The sequence below is a fragment of the Vitis riparia genome, chromosome 18 (assembly GCF_004353265.1).
Source record: "Vitis riparia cultivar Riparia Gloire de Montpellier isolate 1030 chromosome 18, EGFV_Vit.rip_1.0, whole genome shotgun sequence".
Classification (NCBI taxonomy): Eukaryota; Viridiplantae; Streptophyta; class Magnoliopsida; order Vitales; family Vitaceae; genus Vitis; species Vitis riparia.
The window spans coordinates 36,888,849-36,911,060 of NC_048448.1; the positions used below are offsets into that span (position 1 = coordinate 36,888,849).

General features: G+C 33.1%; 3 protein-coding genes across 3 annotated transcripts; 1 reads left to right on the forward strand and 2 right to left on the reverse strand.

Annotated features, from left to right (window-relative positions):
• Positions 1–4,016: 4,016 nt before the first annotated feature.
• Positions 4,017–7,051, forward strand: LOC117907196. Its single transcript, XM_034820637.1, has 2 exons — positions 4,017–5,262; positions 6,708–7,051. The coding sequence occupies exons 1-2, from the start codon at positions 4,156–4,158 to the stop codon at positions 6,837–6,839; spliced, it is 1,239 nt and encodes a 412-aa protein (XP_034676528.1). The 5' UTR covers positions 4,017–4,155; the 3' UTR covers positions 6,840–7,051.
• Positions 7,052–9,373: 2,322 nt separating this feature from the next.
• Positions 9,374–13,276, reverse strand: LOC117905549 (probable LRR receptor-like serine/threonine-protein kinase IRK). Its single transcript, XM_034818448.1, is given in 3 exon segments — positions 9,374–10,045; positions 11,217–12,315; positions 12,317–13,276. Coding segments are annotated over 2 exon segments (1,419 nt in total). The 5' UTR covers positions 13,264–13,276; the 3' UTR covers positions 9,374–10,045; positions 11,217–11,843.
• Positions 13,277–17,024: 3,748 nt separating this feature from the next.
• Positions 17,025–18,590, reverse strand: LOC117907439 (DNA damage-repair/toleration protein DRT100-like). The gene has a single exon (XM_034820975.1). It carries the CDS (start codon positions 18,544–18,546, stop codon positions 17,104–17,106), a length of 1,443 nt encoding a protein of 480 aa, XP_034676866.1. The 5' UTR covers positions 18,547–18,590; the 3' UTR covers positions 17,025–17,103.
• Between the last annotated feature and the right edge of the window lie 3,622 nt (positions 18,591–22,212).

Genomic DNA, 22,212 nt, shown 5'->3' on the forward strand with positions numbered 1-22,212 from the left:
TTTAGATCGAATCACATTTATGCATTTTGTTGTTCTATTTTTTCGGACTTTTTAAACTATGTTTCCTATCTTATAAGATAAGATATGTATGTCCTATAATATAAGATTTGATATATTTGAATATTATACTAGATGATCATAATATTCTAATATATTAAGAGTGTGTTTGATAGCGATTACAGGAAATGTTTTTAACTTTTCTAGTACTTGAATGACAAAAATTTTAAATATTAAATATTTTAGAAACGCTTTCTAAAATCACTATCAAACAGGGTCTAAATGGAATAAGAGGTATTATGTCATATTTATTGAAATATGATATATATTATTTTTTAATGTTTGATACTTATTTAAAATAAAACTTATATTACATTCTAATATTTAATATTAGAAAATTATGAAAATTTTCTTGCGTTTAGTGTTACTAAAAAATTGTTCAATAATTTAAATTTAGGAAATAGTTATTTGTTTATTTATTAATAATATTCATGACTAAAATATTTAAAATTTATAAATAAAAAAATTATATTTATTATTCAATATATAATACATATATTGGTATTATTTTATTTTATAGTAACTTTTATAAATATTTTTTTAGTTTTTTTTAAACCATAAATTTAATTTTTTAATCAAAATTTTCTATTTTGCAAAAATAAATAATAATTTTTTTTAAAATGATGAAAAAAATAAATAAAATTTTGATACATGATATATGTATATTTTATATCTTTACCAACAATTAACATATCTCACATAGAATGTAATATATCTTATCTTATCTTTTGTTTGACGTAACAAAATCAATTATCTAATTCCATACGATATGTTATCATTTTTTTTAATTGTCTAATTCCATTACAAATCTCATGATATATTCATTCAATCAAGTATATTCTAAGTTTCGTGTTTAAAAAAGTCAATCCTTAATGATTTCGTTTACAAAAAGTGTTATTCATAATTTAAATTTTATATAAAAATTTAAAACTTTTGACTATTTATATTCAATTAAAATATTTGAAAATTTAAAACTTTGACCATTTGTATTCAATTAAAATATTAGAAAATTAAAAAAAATAAAAATTCAAGGCCTAACTATTTTTATGGTCCTATACTATTTTTTATTTTTAATAGAAAACCATCTGAATTCAAATGTGGAGAAGATTGAGTTCATGAATCTAATAAAGAAAAAAAATTGTTGAAAAGGTAAATGGTAGAATTATTGGGTCAAATCAATTGTGGAATCCCAATTAAGAATTCCAAAAAGAACATGGTTGTTTTATAAAGTGATTGAGAATTGATCCATTGTTTCTAACTTTCTAACCACAAACAATGTTCTGTCAACAGCTCAAAAATGTCCACAACTCTCACTTAAAGTCCTAAAAGGCTCCTTTCTCCTCTCTCTCTCTCTCTCTCTCTCATGGGTCCATTGTTTCTTACTTTCTAACCACATAGAATGTTCCGTCAACAGCTTAAAAATGTCCACAACTCTCACTTAAAAGTCCTGGAAGGCTCCTTTCTCCTCTCTCTCTCTCTCTCTCTCTTCACATGGGTATTGCTTAAAGTATAAGCCAATTTGAAAAATGTTTTGCTATCAAGATGGTTCAAAGCCTTGGAAAGTGGGTGATTGAATTGAATTAGTGTTAAGAAAAAACTAGAAAGTAGGCGTTCAACAAGGCACAAGGATCCGTCAAAGGAAATAAACCATTTTTCTATCAAATATATATACATATGTAAAGGGGGAGAGAGGAATTGAATTTGAGGGTTGTACTTTGAATGCCATAAATAAATAGAAATTGCTTTCTTTATTGTATATTATTCATTGCCCACGAGCAAGGACTCAATGATAAGGACTTGAGATAGAACGTAATTTTAATATTAAATTTGGATTAAATTTAAACTCTATCCATGAAGTATATTTGAAAAACAATTTTTAAAAATTATTATTTAATGCTTTGTAAAACAATAATATATTTGAAAAACTTAAATATTCTTAGTCTATTTTTTATATTTTTAAATATATTTTATTTTTTATTATTTTTATGTTTATATAATTATTTTTAAAACAATCATCAAAAGTTAGAATAACTTCATCTTTCATCATTAATTATTTTTTATTCTAAGAAGTTCTTTTTTTTCTCTAAAATAATATAGTGAATAGATTATATATAATTAGAGATAACAAATTGATACATCTTAATGATGTTTTCATTTTGAGTATTGGGGTTTGAGGTCTAAAAGGATCGTTATGGTAGGTTTTAGGATGTAGTAATATTAATTTATATATAATTTTATATTTAAAAATTTAAAACTAAATATAGAATAGTGAACTCTTTATAAAGAAATTGTTTTTCTAAACAGAATCTTGTGAATTAGATTTTGAGTAAGTGCTTACACAATCTTCCTTTATTCAAATAATAATTCATTAAAATAATATAAAATAAATTTGACTTTTATTCTTAATAAAAAACCATCCACTTGAAAAGAAGAGATTTAAGTCTGTGAGCCATAGATGATACCTGAATTTACTCCGTGTTGATTAATTATTATGGGAGAGTTAACACCCGAAAACTGGGGTCCTTCGTAAAAAGTCCTAATGATTTGGTCATAGAAGTTAAAAAAAAATTGAGTACATGAAACATTATAAATTAGGAAAAATGGTTTAAAAAGGTAAATAGTAGAAATATTAGGTCATTGAGAATAGATTCATGGTTTCAACAACAAACCATGTTCTGCCAACAGCTTTAAATGCCCACAAATTTCACATTAATATCTTACAACCAAACAGCCCCTTTTCCCCCCCCCCCTTTTTTTTTAAAATAAAAAATAAAAAAAAATCATCATGTTTTCTTAAGTGGGTTATTGCTTAAAAAGCAAGCCATCTCTGATTGGAGGTTGGTAGAATTTATCTGACAGCCGAGTGAGAATATCAGACCTGGGTACTTTATCCGCTGCATTCACTGGACGGTTGTCCTTTTGCCCACCCAGCAATTCTCCCCTGTTAAGAAAAGGACATTTGCTCTTTGACTTAGATAATTTCCACTGCGGTTCAGACCACATTATTATCCACGTGTCGTTTTATTATTGGATTTCTCTTAAATAGTCAAGGCATTAGATATTTTCTTTCAGCAGCCTCCAATTGTTATTTGACACGTCATGATGTCTGTAGGGCGAGGAACATACTTGTGTTTAGATAATTTTGCGACACTAGACGGGTCGGGTCCCCTAAATTATGTTATCAATCAGAATTCGGGTAAAATTAGATGGTAATAATTAAAAAAGAAAAGTAAAGAAAAAAAAAGAGAAATATCGAACAAAAAAAAGTATGTTTTCATACATTAATATAAAAATTATATATAAAAATTTAATTTTAAAAATAATTTAAATTTTATGCACTCACCTATAAAAAATAAATTTATATTATTGAAATATAATACTTGAATGATAAAAAATAATATATTTTTTTTAAAAAAAGACATAAAATGTTAATTATTTTTAGATAATTAGTTTAACTTTGTATTTTATAAATCCCGATATTAGAATTTTTTTATATTCTATTTGTTTTATTTTTTCCAATAAAAAGGGGTAAAATTGCAATCCTTAATTATTTTCGTTTTCCTTGCCATTAATAAGATATTTATAAAAGAAAAAAAATTAAATTTTAAAATTTCATTGTTCCTAATTTCCTTCCCACTAAATTAGCCATAGGTATAGTTTAAGGTAACTTTTTAACTTCCATATCTCACAATAATAGGAATAAAATTACTTTAGATTTAAAAATTATATTTTAAATATATCTTTAATTAAATTAAAAATATTTATGATATTTCAAAATTTTTTAACTAAAATATTAATCTTATTCCCTAATTGTCACTTGATAAAATCAATTTTTAATATTTTATAGAACAAATTAATATGATTTTTTTTTTTTTTTTTAATTATTTATATTTTTTTAATTCAAACCAAAATATAGTAAGAGATAGGAAATAGTGATAGAGATGGTACATAGAGATTGGTTTGAAGAGAGAGCATCAACTGCCTTCATTTGTGGGTAAACCAATCCAAACTGCCACTCTCTTTCTCCGTTTTTCTAGGGTTAGGGTTTCAAATTTTGACGGAGAATTTTGATCCTCCGACACCCACCACCCACCTCCCATGGAGGAATCAGTGGACTTGCAAGACTGGGAGCTTCTCCACGGCTCCGACTCCGAATTGGTTATCTCGCCGGTTTCAGCTCAGAAGTTGAGCGAGTTGGAGGGAATTGAAGGAGATTCTGAGGGCATGATAAGGTCCGATTACTTCTCTCTGGATTCGCAGGGGAGGTACGAGAGGCCTGTTGATGTGAGCGAGGAGGGCTCTATTGAGTCGGACAATCCGAGTTGGATTGATCCCGGGTTGGAGACTCGGTACGAGAGGAAGGATATGGGGGAGTTTTGGTCTGATTCGGGGAGTGATCGGTCTGATGAACGCAAAATTGTAGATTTTGATGCGAAAAATGAATTGGGTTTGGGAGAAACTGAGAAAACCAAAGTGGGGTTTGAAGGCGAGAGTGAGAATTTGAGGAAGCTCTGGTCCGATGAGCGTAAATCCAGTGATTTTGATGTGAAAAATGAGTCGGGATTATTGGAAACTGGAAAAGGCCAGGTGGGGTTTGAAGGGATTGGGGAGATTGGAGGTGAGAGTGAGAATATGGGAAAATTCGGATTTGGGTTGGGGAGTGATTTGTCTGATGATCGTAAAATCAGCGATTTTGATGCCCAAAACCAACTGAACTTTGTGGAAAGTGGGAAAAGCCAAGTGGGCTTTGAAGAAATTGGAGGTGAGAGCGAGAATCTGGGGAAATTTTGGTCTGATTCAGGTGGAATTGGATCAATGGAGAACCAGCTTGGGAAATTTGAGGAGGAAAATAAGGAGGGTGTTGATGGTGGTGGGAAGAAACGAGATGTTTCTGAGCTTTCAGGCGAATCAGATGGTGGAAATGAGTCGAAGGTGGAGATGGAAGGAGGAGGAGACCAGAATGATAATGAGAATGTAGGAGCCATTGAGGAAGTGGAATCTAAGGGTGACAAGGAGTTGAAGAGGAGGGTGGTGTGGTGGAAGGTTCCATTGGAGTTCTTCAGATACTGTGCTTTCAGGGTTAGTCCTGTTTGGTCTTTCTCGGTGGCAGCTGCCATATTGGGCATTGTTATTCTAGGAAGGAGATTGTATAGGATGAAGAGGAAGAGCAGGAGCTTGCAGCTCAAGGTTACTGTGGATGACAAGGTCAGTCATTTCTTTGAGTGTAATTTGTCCTGCTAATTCGGCTGTTTTTATGCTATTTTAAATTTTGGTTAATTTCTTATGAATTGAACTGCTAGTTATGCTTCATGTCATGTTATTTCTTAAAGGCTCTGCTTGATTTATTTGGCAATGGTAGAAAAGAACAAATTATGATTATTAGTATTATTTTCTTTTGTAATTTAATATCATCTTGCCTAATATTTGTGACATGAAAAACACTAATTCACATGGATTGTTTAGCATCATCTTGCCTAAGACATGCAACAAGAATACTGCTACTTCACACAGATTGTTTCTCTGTGTAGAAACAATTTTAGTGAGGGGTTCATGTGGTTTGGCTTTTTTCTTGATATGCACAATTAAACAAAATCAAACAGGAAGTATAAAACTTGAAAATTTGTTGTGGTTTTCTTTCCTTGGATTTCTGAAGATGATTTTGTATTCTAAATGTTTATTTCCTTGAAGTGAGACGTTTCTGGTTTGTTTTATTCTACTCATGTTACTGATGTGGTAGAGATTTCCTTGGCTGGTTTTGATTCCTGAAGGGATCTTCTTCAGGAATTTTTTATTTTTAATTTCTTCTTTTTCTAATAAAACTCTGTTTCAAACTCAAACTTTTTTACCGATTAAGCTTTTTTAATTAGCCATCTTCTTTTTATTTCCTTTTCATTATTGTTTTGTACTTTCACAAAAAGGAAAATTTGACTGAAAATTCTTGCACTGTTTTTCTTTTATTAGCATTATGAACTGCAAATCTCAAGTTGTGTGTGGCGAAACCTAACATGGTGGATGAAAAACTGTCATTTTGGATTTTTTGTAAAGAAGATGACCTGATTACAAATGCTTTAAATTGAGTTTAAAATGGGGTTTCCTTTTTAATATTTCAAATTTTGTTTCTGAAAAACCTTTAAAGAACAATACTTCTGTTTCATTTTTCCCATGTTTTCTCAATTATTAATAAAACCAGTATGAATAGAAATCCGATGCCTGCAGTAGAGTGTAAAACTGAACAATACTTTCATACTCACTTGTAATTAATCGATATTAGGATGTTTAATTTTGTAGACAGAATTGAATTCCTAGATTAGTAGGTGAATCCCATGGGAGGTTAGATTCTAATAGTGATGACTATAGCATGAGAGGCATTTTTTCTAGGCAGAGCTGGATCAAACATGTGAAATTGTCCATTGAAATAGTGGAATGATATAAGGAGGTCCCTCATATGCTTTACCATCAGCTCTTCTCTTTGAAAATGTGCTTGAGGTAGGCTGAAAAACACCCTATAATCTTCCAGAAGTACAAAGAGGCAATTGAGAAGGTTCTAATTTTTATCATGCTACTTCTTATTTGCTTATAGCCCTTTGGTCATACTTGTGTCTGTTTTAATGCATTTCCAACTCTGTCTCTTTTCCGATTGATATCTGCAGAAGGTGTCTCAGTTCATGAGCCGTGCTGCACGTCTGAACGAAGCATTCTCAGTAGTGAGGCGGGTCCCCATTATCCGACCCGCCCTGCCAGCTGCTGGGGTGAACCCATGGCCTGTGATGAGTCTGAGATAAAAAGTATTTATTGTGATATATAGTTAGATGGTGGGGGGAAGCAGTGTTTTCCAACAGGGTCAAGTCTTAATATTGCATGTCCTTACAGCTTTGCTTTGTATTAAAACCAAGAGATTTCCAGCCTTTTCTTTTGTGTATGAACTCAAAGGTTTTAAGAAACATGAACTACATTTCGTGTTTGTGTAAATTTCCAGATTTAGTTTGCTTCAGTATCTAATTTTTCTTCCTCTTGGTCATGCCATGAGCAATGGATTTTCGGTTTCTTTTTCTGAAAGATATGTGTACTAATGATGCCATGAGGGAAAAATGGCCTTTTATGTATGGCTTTGTAATGTTTTGGGAAAAGAATCTTCAATGGGAAACCACAAAAGGGGAAGAAATGAGTTTGTATGTGGTTAATGCTCTAAAGTACTTGTATGGTTCAACCATATACTTCAAAAGCTGCTTTCAGGTAGAGTTGTTAAACTTAGCATTGAAATCCACTGCCTCATGTGGGGATGGCGTCCTAACTTGGAAATGGTATATAATTGTATTTCACACAAGTCAAATTACAAGGAGTTTTCTGATTCTTTATGGTATCAAAAAGCACCTTCCCTTGTAAAGAAGTGGGAAGATTAATAAAAATTTGGCAACCTGTTGACATTGGAAAGTGTCGGCCCAACCTGGCAAGTGTTTTCCCAATAAGTGGCATATGGTTTTGGGTTCAAATCCTTACCTGATGGTGGTTCTTGCAGTTGTTGCAGCACTGTCAGCATCCTGAGGTTTAAGTCTCTAGAGTCTCTATGGAGAGTCCTAGGGATTTGGTCATGTAAAGTTGCTTGGTTATTAAAAAAAGAAAAAATTGAAATTGCTTTCTATTTTGGCTGAATTTTGTTTATACATATATATATTAAGGGCTGAAATTGCAAGTTCGGTTTTGGTATCTTAGAATTCTCCTGGAAGTTGTATTTGATTGATACCTTCACTTGAAAGTGGGTGTGGATAGGTATGTTGATTTGGAGGCTTGATTATTCTTTTGTTAGTTTAGAAAAATCTTTCTTTAAGGCTCATATATACATCTTGAATGAAAATAAAAAGAAAAAGAAAAAGTGGAGAATTTATTTTTATTCTTAATTTATATATGAGAATTATCGGAAAAACAAATACATAAATTACACTACTTCTCACCCAATTAGTAAGACCATCGAATGACAAAACCAGGAATTCAATTGGAAGAAAATCCCCATCTATAACAATAACTTATTTTTAGAATAAATTTAAAAAAAAAACTATTTTCCAAAAAATTTCTTAAATGTTTTTTGAAGGTTAGAAACTATAATCATTTCCAAACGGACCTTAAAAATCTCTAATAGGTGGCAAATTATTTATTTATTATACTCATTTTAAATCTTTAATTAAAATAGGGGAAATAATAAAATAACGATTAATAAAGGGTTCAATTTTAGATAAAACTCTCAAAATAATGTTAATAGTGAATATTAAAAAAATAAAATTTATAAAAATAAAGACTAGTCAAGCAATAAATATAATAGCCAAAAAGTTATTTATAATAAGGTTGTAGTTTATAAATGTGGTTTCTAAAATTGAAGTCATAGTTTTCAAATTTATATTGAAGCAACAATTTATAGATGTAGTGCAGTATCTCAAATGAGATAAGTAAAAAGATTTTTAACTATATATGTAAGAGCTTCTTTATACAAAATAGATACATTTTAAAGTTTGAAGTGTTCATTTGACACAAAATGAATAATACCCACATGATTAAGAGCAAGTTAATACAAATGATATCACAATCGATCCTAACTTCGATATAAATTTTTATTTATCTGACCTTACAAGGAGCGTTCATAATCTCAAAAATGTTATATTTATATAAGGGTGATTATAACACCGGACTTAAAACGAAAAAACATCAAATATACTTAAAAGTAGTCAAAAGAATTAAAAAATAAAAAGTATTCATTTGATATAAATTTTATGTTCTATTTTAAATCCAGACTAATAATAACTTCTATATAAAATATGAAGATTAGTAATAACTTTTATATAGAAGATGAAAATTTTAAGACGCTCAAATTAAAAATGTAATTGTTTTAAAAGTTGATTAAAAAAATTAAAGTATTAAAAAAAATTTTACTACCTCAAATTTAAAATTTTTTTAATTAATTTTTAAAATATATTAAAATCAAGCCAAAGTCATGCTTTTAAAAATTATTTAACCTTTATATAAGTCATATAATTATTTAATTAATTAAATTTTAAAAAAATATAAAAATAATTTATTAACTTTTATTATTATTTTTTTTCTTTCACTCCGTTTCAAGAAAAGAAGGATGTGTTGTCCATTCACAATTATTCACAAGTGAGTTGGGACTCGTCTAAATTCTATAAATTCAACTTCCACCTTCATCAAAATCAGTAACTCTGGAAATAATTTGGCAACTTTGTAATCAAGACAAACTTTTACCAGCTGCAGCAAAGCCAATTTCATCTCATAATGAAGATAACCCAGAAGTCATGACATAAAATTCTGTCTGAAAATCTGGATGATCAACTGAATCCAGAGCCCCATACTCGTATAAAAGCAGTTTGCTTTCTGCAAAAGCTTTTATCAGTTCATCTCTGAGCTGTAAAATGAAGTCATTCCAGAAAATGAAGCCATTTTGACAATGGGATTGGCATTTCTTCATCAAATCTTTCCATTAATGGCTCGGTTCTCGAAGGTAAAATGATTTCAAGAGGCACCCTTAACGAGAAACTCAAGGATTATTCATGAAAGTTTTTGAATATTTGGACAGATTTGCACAACAAGGCACAAGGAAACTTCCCTTTGCATGAATTTTAGACAGCTCGAAAGATTGGTGGGGAAGAGAATTAGCCTCCGCTTATTGGAGGTATGATGGCCAATTCGTCTCGGTCCTTAACAACCGTGGACTCAGGTGTGTACTCCTCGTTCAATGCCAGGACCATGCATCCACGAATCTCCTCCAATCTCGGGAATTTGGCAACAAGCTTATTCAGACAGTCATGGGCTGTGCTACCCGATGGCACCTCCATTGGCATATCAGTGAGGCCGCCTGTAAGATCCCGAGCTCTTGCAAAGAACAGAAACTTAATCCCAACAGAGGAACCATCGCTTCCCTTGTTTGTACTGTCCACCGTCTGACTCTCTTTTACTCCTCCCTTGACTTCCATAGCAGAAAATCCTGCTCACCAAGTTGAAAGGAAGTTAAAAACCATGATAGGGTTTGAGCTTTCAGAACCACTAGGGAACTATTTTAAGTGCAGAATTTCCTAATTCTTACAATTAAAACCCCACAAATGACACAAATGCAACAATTTCATCTTTGATTGCCAGATTTAATTTCAATAACAACTTGACATATATGCAGGGCTTTAACTCCTCTTCACTCTCATTTTGAGAAGGTTTGTTTTGGAAGAAGGGGACCAATTCTGATCCAAGGTCTAGTTGGTCCAGATTCTAAAGGTGAAATTCTTGCCAGGGCGATGGAGAAACTGGGGAAATTCTCATCCAGACACTAAAATTCCCCAATACCATTATGGATACTAGATGTGAATCTCTAAGCTTGTTACAATCTCTCTGGAAAGACTGAACCTGGATTCCTATTTAAGAAAAGCATACTTGATAAATTTCTTTTCCTCACCAGCCAAGATCAAAATGTTTCCTCACATATTTTGGCAATCTATTCAAGGACACAAAAAATTATCCCTAATTAATCCGATTTCCGCGAAACAACAAAACATCAACCTGCAAATCTAGTCAATTGCTACACAACAAATTTCTCAAACGGCTCTTCAATATTTCACCTATTAGTGTGTTCAATGACAAGAAATGAGCTAAAATGAAAGGTACCCATATCATATATGTCCGGAAAAACTAGATTGAAAGTCCTAAACAATCCAAATAACAGAGATAATGAATTGATAAGACACACAAAATGAGAGAATTTATGGGTAGAATTCTAAACCACTGTCCAGTCAAAAGCTGATAACAGTACAATCATCAATCCAACATAATAGAAAAGTATCATCTGCAAATCAAATCACAGTGTATTCAGTATAATATCATTCCATCATTCGATGAAACCCCCTATTGAGTTTCGGCACCACCGCCATCAAACAGTTGGCGGGCATCACCCGATCAGAATTCTCAGTTATTTCTCATATGACTACTTCTATGCATCATCAAACACTCAGGAGAACTCCAACCATGACCGAAAGTCAAGAAAATCACAAGCTTTAATCCAAACAAAATCCAAAAACCCAATTCAAACAATCAAAACCTAAGGTTTAATTCAAACGAAATCCAAAAACCCAATTCAAATAACCAAAGAAATGGATTGAAATTCAACCAACCTTCAACTTCCAGATGAAAATAGAATTAGAATCTCTTTTTATCTGCAGAAATTTGGAAGGATTAGGGTTAGTTTAGTTAGGGTTTTCAACCAAAAATATCCAATCAGAGATTCAGAAGAGATGAAGCATGTGAAAATTGTGATTTAATTTTGGGCGGTCAAATCCCAAGGATATGTGTTTGGATCCCACCAATCAAATCGCCTTATCCCAAAGAAATTTCCATGCTTGAAAAGGTGACCCTGTGTCTCTCCAAACATACCGAAAGCCAATTATTTTCCGCATTGATGCTAAGCCAAATTCTTAGAAGTTAGGACCTGTTTGGCGACAAAAACGACACCTATCTTGAAAAGTATAATGTCCGAAGCTTTTAAGGTTACCCAGTGGAATACTTATAAAACAAAATGAAATATATTATTTTTTAGACAAAAATATCCTTACATAAGCTTTTTATTCTCATCCCATATCTAAGTAATTTTTAAAAAGGTAAGGGGTAAAAATGTTCCATTTCTGATATCTTCAAAACGCAGAAGAAAAAAAAACATCTAAACTTCCAAACAACTCCTTACTATTATTATTCACTAAAAGTTGCTTCCCTTATTTATTCCATTTCCACCGACCTCTTCATTTTTATTTACTCTTTTTGCAAGCCGAAAGTGGCGACCCGCACAGGCAGTCATTGCCCTGGAACGCACTCGCTGGAAACTTCGACGGAGGAAGCCGACCACACAAATGGTTGTGGCTCACATTCAGCTTCTCCAACCCCGTTATCCCCTCAGGCACCTTCCCGAAAACCATGTTCCGAGACACATCCAAGTACTTCAGCGTCTTCACGATTCTAAGTTTCGACAAATTGAATCGCAGCTGGTTGCCGGAGGCCCAAAATCCTACCAGGTAATCGGTTTTGTTCAACAAGTGGATTGGACTAGCTGTGATTTCGTTTTCCGAGAGATCGATGTAGTCGTAGAAATAGGTTTCCGACGGCTTCCAATCGCCTAGTTTGAACTTGAGTCCGCATTTTGCGAGCTTCAGTGAGTAGATGATATCAGATGATGTGACCCATTTTGGAATTGTACCGAGATGGAAATGATTGTACGATAGATACGGACATTTCTGGGAAGGGATCGACTAGAAAATTGTGTGATAGATCGAGGTTGAATATTTTTGTGAGCTTTGCGAAAGTTTTTGGCACAGTGCCGGAGAATTGGTTCCAGGAAAGATCAAGGGTATCCAATGCCGTAAAGTTTCCGAGAAAATCTGGGATTTGTCCCACTAGGGAGTTGTGGCCCAGCTCCAAATAGGCCAAGTTTGGAGATAAGCTTGAAATGCTATTCGGAATTTTCCCGAAAAACTTATTGTGAGAAAGTCGGAGAGTCCGGAGGAAAGGGAACGAGGAGAAGAAGTCCGGTATGCTGCCAGTGAGCCCGTTCCGTTCGAGGCTGAGAAAGTTCAAGTCCTTGAGCCGGCTGATGCCGGCTGGCACTGTGCCAGTGAGGAGGTTGCCACCGAGTCTAAGCTGACTCAACAAAGTCAGCTGGGAGATCGAACTCGGTATTGGCCCGCTGAACCGGTTACCCTCAAAACTCAGCGAATAGAGTTGGGTCAAGTTTCCGATATCTCGGGGAAGCGGGCCAGAAAGCTGGTTGCCTTCGATGTAAATGACCAGGAGTTTCGGCAGCCCAAAAAGAAGAGCCGGAAAAGGACCCGTGATTTTTCGGAGGTTCTGCAGATAAATTCCATCCAAGTTCTGCACTTTCACCAGAGAAGGCGAGATTGTACCGGACAAAAAGCTATTCTGTTCGTCGTATTGGCCCAGGACGAGACTCGTGACCCGGTTTCCAGACTGGCAGGTGATACCTCGCCATTTGCAGCAGTCCGTGCCGGACTTCCAGGTTTGAAGCATGCCGGAGGGGTCATGGGTGATGGCCGATTTGAAGGCGAGGAGACCCGATTCGTCGTCCACATGGCAGGCGGCGGAGGCGGCGGTGAGGCACTGGAGGGTGAGGAGAGAGAGGAGAAGGAAAAAGAGAGAGCTTTTCAAAGCTAACATGGTGGTGGCGGTGGCTTGAAGAGTGGAAGTAGAAAATGGTATGAGCTTTCCCACTCTATGGGTTTTTTATACAAGAAAATGGTTTGTCTCCACTCGTTGAATGAATCATTGAATCCTATCTAGAAAGGGTGCAACTTGGCTGGTTTGCATGATAATACTCAAATTCAACCCGAAGTTTAATTGCTTTCACTAAATATTTTTAATACTTAAGTTAAGATTGGGATAAGTTTTTACCACCTTTACCCAATTTAGGTTGAGTTCAAGGCAAGATTTCAACCAAAGTCACACTCGAACTCTATTGGTACCCGTGCAACGGTTAATGGCAAAAAAATAGAAAAAGGGGAAAGAAAAACATAACGTGATTCAGCTAATTGCCTATGTCCATAAGAACAGTGAAAGATGATATTCACTGTGTTAAAATTATGGTTATATAAAAAGGTATATATACTAACATTTAGGAATGAAATTTCAAAAATACCCTTGAACTGATTTAATATTTTTATAATGTTTATTATTTTGTCAACTTAAGTATACCTTGAACTCGATTTAATTATAATGTTTATTATTTTACATAATAATACTTGTTTTCTTTTTATTTTTTTTAAATATAAAATTATAATTATATTATATAGTTTTTTTAAGAAGATATGAGTTTATTTTTAATTTTTATTATTATTTTGAAATTTTGTCGTATTTATTATTTAAATTAATATATATATATATATATAAGTTTTTAAAAACCACCGTGGATAACTTTGAGTCATGCAACCCATGTCAATTAACCCAAATCTAACATGATCAACCCAAGTTTAACTTGATCGAGTTGAATTTAACTTGATCAACATGAATTCAACCCAAATTTAGAAAAATGAAGTTAGCTTAGGATTAGATTGAATACCTTAGGTTAAAAGTTGGGTTGGGTTCGAGTTAGCCATCAACCCAACCAAGTTGTAATCCTACTAAAAATCATATATGATTTAATAATAGGCGTTGACCCCAAAATTTGTTCCAATTTTATTTTTAACCAAAGTCTAACATGATCAACCCAGGTTTAACCCGATTGAGTCGAATTTAACTTGATCAACATGAATTCAACCCATGTCGATTAACCCAAGTCTAACATGATCAACCCAAGTTTAACTCGATCAAGCCGAATTTAACTTAATCAACATGAATTCAACCCTAATTTAGAAAAATGAAGTTAGCTTAGGATTAGATTGAGTACCTCAAGTTAAAAGTTGGATTGGATTCGAGTTAGTCATCAACCCAATCAAGTTGTAATCCTACTAAAAAACATATATGATTTAATAATAAGTGTAGACTCCAAAATTTGTCATAATTTTATTTTTATGTTGATTTTGAGCCTAATTTTATTTTTAGTTTTTAAATCTCGATTACATCTTATATTTTCTGTTCACTCACCTTCTATTTATTAGTTTTTATTATTTTATTTTATCGTTATTTACTATTATTATTATTATTTTCTCTTTCTTTTCTTCTTTTTCTTTTCTCTCTCATCTCTTCTCTCTCTTCTTATCTTCCCCAATCACTCCACTACCATTTTTGGGTGGGAGGTGGCCGGATTTTTTTCCCCTTCTTCCCCATTTTATTCTCCCTTTTTCATCCACCTACTCGAAGAGACACCAGCTGGCCCCATTTCTTTTCCACCATTTTTTTTTTGCTTCATCTCCGCTTGCTCTTCCTCCCACACACACTCCACGTCTCCACCCAAACTTCCTTTATTTTATTATTATTATTATTATTATTTTCTCTCTGCATTTTCTTCTCCACACCCCTTCCCATCTTCAGTAGTCGTTGTTGCCATTGTTGGTGGCTTGATGCCGATGCCATTTTTGACACCCCTCCATTCCCATTTTCTTCCTTCCATTTTTTGTTTTTGTTTTTTTATCTTTTATTTTATTTTATTTTATTTTTTTAAAAAAAAACTATCACTCTTCATCGCCAATGAATTTGAAATAAAATATAAAAATATTTTATTAATTTTAAATTTTATTTTTTATTTTATTTCTTTTATATTTTTCCTCTAACCCTCTGTAATCAAACAAAAAAACCACTTAATATTTGAAAGTTAAATTTAAAGAATGCCTTCATAGTGTTAGTTGTAATATATTATTTATATACATAAAAAATGATTTTACTAAGAATTTTAAAAATGATTTTAAAGAAATTATCAAACACATAGGTATGTTTGGTTGTTGTTTTTGAAAATTGTTCTGGAAAACAGTTTATGAGAATAGTTTTTAATTAAGAATACATTTTTTTGTGTTTTCAGAAAAAAAAATTGTGTTTGAGAACTAAATTCTAAAAAATTTTGTTTAAAAAAAAAAATCATGTTTGGTTGAGTTAATAAAAAAGTTTTTTAGAATAAGTAAAACAAAAAAAATATCTGAAAGTTTTTTTTTAATTAATAAAGTGTTTTCTTCCATTAACTTGATATTATAAATATATAAATAATTTTTATATGAACAATTTATTTAAATTAAACAAATTATTTCATTTTGAAAATTTTACATTAGTTATATATATATTTTTTAATAAATGATGACTTTATCATCATGTGTAAGTATATTAATTTTAATAATTTAAGGAAGAAGAACGCACCCCTTTTTCCCAAACAAGTTTTTTGTGTTTTTTATTTTCAAGAACAGAAAATAATTCTTGAAAATAAGAACAAACATGCCCTTAATTTCTATCATGAAACACTATTTTTAAAGTCTTCCAAAATTACTCTTAAATGGGTTCTAAAAATGATTTTAAAAAATATTATCAAATCGGCCTTTAGGTTTTTATTATTATTATTATTATTATTGATTTTTGGGTAACAATTTTATTTTTAAAAATTTTATCAACCACATGTCATTTTCTACATTCATCGTAGGTATTCAATATATAAGTCCAATCGTGAGACGTAAAGTTATATATATATATATTGAAATAATATTGACCATTATAAATATGTCTTAAAAGGATTGTTTCAACGACACTAACTTTTAAATTACTTTGGTAAGATGTAGATTTTGACTTATACTCTTTAATTAGAATCCTCAGTCTCAATTTTTTTAATATACCATATTATTTATTTATTTATTTATTTATTATTAGCCTATTTGTCTGATGTGGGAGGCATTTGTTGGTCATAATGGGTAGTTACATGACAAATCAATTTTTGTCATTTTTAGTATTAAAAAAAGGAAAGTTATTGTCTCTACAGTATTGATGCAAAATGAATTATTGATTTAAAGCATTGAAGTTACTAGTTAAGGATAAAATCTAGTATTAATCATAAATTTTTGTCTTTAAATTATTTTCCAAAATTTAGAAAAAAAATCTTAATATTCTTCAATTTATAGCTCTTTGTGTTTCTTTTTGTGCTTTATTTGTTTAGTTAATGATGTAGAAAATGGGGAAAATAATTTCAAATTATTCTTTGAAAACAATAATATGAGAACTCGGAGAATAACTTTGAAAACACAAAAAATAATTGTCAAATATGTTTAGAGTGTTTTTTTATTCTCAAGAGCAGAAAACAGTTTTTGAAAACACTCACCCCATACCCTAAATTCTCAAACAAAATTTTGTTCCCAATTTACCATTTTTGAACAAAATATGAAAATAAAATGGGAAGCAATCTCTCATTATCATAGCATTACAGCAACAAACAAACAACACAACATTTCTGATATCTTCAAAACTCCAAAATAAAAAAAATAAAAAAAGAGAGAAAGAAAAAACATCTACACTACCAAACAACTCCTTACTATTATTTTTAACTAAAAGTTGCTTCCCTTATTTATTCCATTTCCACCAATATCTTCATTTTTATTTACTCCTTTTGCAAGCCGAAAGTGGCGACCCGCACAGGCAGTCATTGCCCTGGAACGCACTCGCTGGAAACTTCGACGGAGGAAGCCGACCACACAAATGGTTGTGGCTCGCATTCAGCTTCTCCAACCCCGTTATCCCCTCAGGCACCTTCCCGAAAACCATGTTCCGCGACACATCCAAGTACTTCAGCGTCTTCACGATTCTCAGTTTCGACAAATCGAATCGCAGCTGGTTGCCGGAGGCCCAAAACCCTACCAGGTAATCAGTTTTGTTCAACAACTGGGTCGGACTACCTGTGATTTCGTTTTCCGAGAGATCGATGTAGTCGTAGAAATAGGTTTCCGACGGCTTCCAATCGTCTAGTTTGAACTTGAGTCCGCATTTTGCGAGCTTCAGTGAGTAGATGATCTCAGATGATGTGACCCATTTTGGAATTGTACCGAGATGGAAATGATTGTACGATAGATCGAGTGATTCGATCCCTTTTACGGACATTTCTGGGAAGGGATCGACGAGAAAATTGTGTGATAGATCGAGGTTGAATATTTTTGTGAGCTTTGCGAAAGTTTTTGGCACAGTGCCGGATAATTGGTTCCAGGAAAGATCAAGGGTATCCAATGCCGTAAAGTTTCCGAGAAAATCTGGGATTTGTCCCACTAGGGAGTTGTGGCCCAGCTCCAAATAGGCCAATTTTGGAGATAAGCTTGAAATGCTGTTCGGAATTTTCCCGGAAAACTTATTGTGAGAAAGTCGGAGAATCCGGAGGTTAGAGAACGAGGAGAAGAAGTTCGGTATGCTGCCGGAGAGCCCGTTCCGTTCGAGGCTGAGAAAGGTCAAGTCCTTGAGCCGGCTGATGCCGGCTGGCACTGTGCCGGTGAGGAGGTTGTCACCGAGTTTGAGCTGAGTCAACCCAGTCAGCTGGGAGATCGAACTCGGTATTGGCCCGCTGAACCGGTTACCCTCAAAACTCAGCGCATTGAGTTGGGTCAAGTTTCCGATATCTCGGGGAAGCCGGCCAGAAAGCTGGTTGTTTTCGATGTAAACGAACAGGAGTTTCGGCAGCCCAAAAAGAAGAGCCGGAAAAGGACCCGTGATGTTTCGGAGGTTCAGGAGGTAAATTCCATCCAAGTTCTGCACTTTCACCAGAGAAGGCGAGATTGTACCGGACAAAAAGCTATTCTGTTTGCCGGGTTGGCCCGTGAGGGAGAGACTCGTGACCCGGTTTCCAGACAGGCAGGTGATACCTGGCCATTTGCAGCAGTCCGTACCGGACTTCCAGTTTTGAAGCATGCCGGAGGGGTCATGGGTGATGGCCGATTTGAAGGCGAGGAGACCCGATTCGTCGTCCACATGGCAGGCGGCGGAGGCGGCGGTGAGGCACTGGAGGGTGAGGAGAGAGAGGAGGAGGACAAAGAGAGAGCTTTTCAAAGCTAACATGGCGGTGGCGGTGGCTTGAAGAGTGGAAGTAGAAAATGGTATGAGCTTTCCCAATCTATGGGTTTTTTATACAAGAAAATGGTTTGTCTCCACTCGTTGAATGAATCATTGAGTCCTATCTAGAAAGGGTGCAACTTGGCTGGTTTGCATGATAATACTCAAATTCAACACGAGGTTTAATTGCTTTCACTAAATATTTTTAATACTTAAGTCAAGATTGGGATAAGCTTTTTTCACCTTTAACCAATTTAGGCAAGGCAAGATTTCAACCGCTTAACTCTCACTCGTACTCGATTTAATATTTTTATAATATTTATCATTCTGTCCTTCTAAGTTTAACTCGAATTATTTATTATTTTACGTAATAATATTTTTTTAAAAAAATATTAAATTATAATTATATTATATAGTTCTTTTTAGGAAGATGCATGAGTTTATTTTTAATTTTTATTATTATTTTGAAATTTTGTTTTATTTATTATTTAAATTTTAATATATATAAGTTTTTAAAAACTACTGTGGATGACTTTGAGTCATGCAACCCATGTCAACTCGATTAACCCAAGTCTAACATGATCAACCCAAGTTTAATCCGATAAAGCTAAATGTAACTTGATCAATGTGAATTCAACCCAATTTTAGAAAAATAAAATTAGCTTAGGATTAGGTTGAGTACCTTAGGTTAAAAGTTGGGTTGGGTTCTAATTAGCCATCAATCCAATCAAGTTGTAATCATAATAAAAACCATATATGATTTAATGATACGATTGTTTTCTTTCTTCCTTCAATTTGACATCAAAATATTATGTACCAATTATTTATGCTTATTTGAGAACTATTTCCTTTCTATTCTCAATAACCAAAATTAGTTAATTAATTAAATTTAAAAATCATGTTAAGAAAAAGAGTTATTTTATATTTAATTTTATTATAAAAATATCAAAGAAAATTAAATATAATTAAAATTAACAAAAAACTTATATATTTTAAAATTATTTAATAAGTGAAATGAATTTGAAATAGAATATAAATATTATTTATTAAATTTAAATTTTGTTTTTTATTATTTATTTATTTATTTCTATTTTTATTTTTTATTTTATTTCTTTTATATTTTTCCTCGGTAATCAAACGAAAAATCACTTAATATTTGAAAGTTAAATTTAAAAAATGCCTTGATAGTGTTAGTTGTTGTAATACATTATTTATAAAAAAAAATGATTTTACTAAGAATTTTAAAAATGATTTTAAAGAAATTATCAAACACCTAATTTCTACGAAACACTATTTTTAAGCTCTTTCAAAATTAATCTTAAACGGGTTTTAAGAACGATTTAAAAAAATATTATCAAATCATTTTTAATTATAAGTGCAATCGAGAGACTGATGTGGTGTTGTAGACCCCCCTTTACAGTGAAGGGATTTTTATTATTTTTTTTTCTTCTTCTGACCACCCCGGGAATTAGGCTGATGGGGGCAGTCAGATTAGACGGAATGCAGCGGGTAGGTAAGGAAGCCATGCTGCTGACTGGTGAATAGGGGACCGAAGGATCAGCTTGGGAAAAGGGAAAGAAAAATTGGAGATTGAAGGAGGAAAAACGACATTGAGGAGGGATATTCTGGCAGAGAGAGGGGGCGGGCAGAAAAGCTGAGTGGAGGGGGAGCAAATCCGACTCCAGGAAGCACTCCAGGTACGTTCATTGTGAACCATATTTTTTTATTCTGGGTATCATTCTACTGGATGTCTTTGTTGCTTTATGTGTTCGTTTATACACTTGTGCTGTTGGTTCTTTCTCTGTTCCATGGATCCGGCTTGAGAAACTGATAAAGGCCTTCGTCTTATCCATCATGAGACACCAGAGACATGGGTTGCAGTTTGGTTTTGACTCTGTATATGTTTTTTTTCCACTAATATGAACCCATTTCTCTTTCCATCGTCGCCACTCTCTCAACTCCATTTTTCATTCACCGGAATCTTGTTTCTGTCCCTGAAATATCAACTCCCCCTCTCGTTTCGCCGACACGATAGGACTGTGTTTCGGATCCCAGTCCGATAAAAATGGCTGAACACGCCAAAGGTTCGAGAGCCGCATCTGAATCCTCGCTGGAAAAGATCACCGACGAGTTGCAAGGCCATGATTCGTCATCGTCCGACTCCGTTTCCGATCCTGATAAAACAGCGTCGCCGTCGTCCATCAAAGCCAAGGATTTTCGCCTCTTTAGACGGGAGAAGCCGGTCCACACAGTTCTCGGCGGAGGAAAACACGCTGATGTATTTTTGTGAAGGGACAAGAAGATCTCGGCTGGAGTACTTGGCGGAGCTGTGCAGAGACGAGAGGATGCCAGCGAGTCTGCGCACCAGGAACATGAAACTTATCTCTCTCATAAAACGCCACCATGCTAACTTTAGTTTGCCTTTGATTTTGGGAGTAGCATTTAATGAGAGTGCCATTAAAAAGTCTCAATTTCCAGTTTTCATCATTAGTCAAATGTTTTTCTTTTTTTTATCCATAAAAGCCAACCATCATTCCATGTTGTAATTTCCATCATCCACCGACAATACCAACCCACTATCAATCTTAATTTTTTTTTTTTCTTTTTTTAATTCTTTCATATGTTGATGTCTTAATTTAATTTTTAAATTTAATTTTTAAAATTATGAATTCTTTTAAAATTAATTTTTCAAACCTCATTTTCTCAATTTAATATTCAAAACTCTAATTTCTGAAATTTCATTTTTTTTAATTTTTTAAATTTAATTTCCAATTTCTAAATTTTCAATTTTCACATTTGTTTATTTATTTATTTATTATCATCATTTTATTTATTTATTTTCAAAAATTTCACCTTCAAATAAATTCTAAGTTTCCAATTTTTATTTAGTTCCAAACTCTCAAATAATTTTCAACATTCCAATTTCTTTTAAATTTAATTCTTAAATTCCAATTCCTAAAGTTAATTCCTAAATTCCAATTTTCAAATAATTTTTGAGACTCCAATTTTCAAATAAATTTCAAAAATCTAGTTTTTCTTTCGAACGTTTTTAGTTCCACTCTAGTTTTCAAATAACTTTATGTTTCTCTTAATTTTTTATAAGCACGGAGACAATTTTCATAATTCCAAACAATGGAATCTGTGATATTAATTCATGCAAAATAAACGGGTTTTGGTGGGGGCCCCACATATGTGACTGATCGATCGATTGACAGATAGATCGATTTGATTATGATACATGTTTGATTTATCCTGCTCTATGATATGCTCGAAATTATTCCTTAATTGTGCACTAACCTCACTTCTTGATAGCGCTTCATGGATCACTGCCCAGGTACGCATCCACATCCGCTCTGGTCATTTTCGATATGCATGTTTAGATTTTCACGTGTGCATGATCACTCTGAGTATTCATTGATTTCTTCATCAATTGTCATGATTGCTTCATTTTATTAGTAGAGACCCGACTTTAGGGACTTAAAGGGGTGCTACGGTCTGTACCGTACCTTCCCGATAAGTAACCTGACCCCCGAACCCGATCCGGTTTTTCGCAGATCGCCTTTTCCAAAATAAGGAGTCACACTTAAAGTTTTTCTTTCTTATTTTGTTTACCCTTTTAAAAATAAAACAAAAATAAGTGGCGACTCCAAGTCATTTTCTTAATTAATAAAA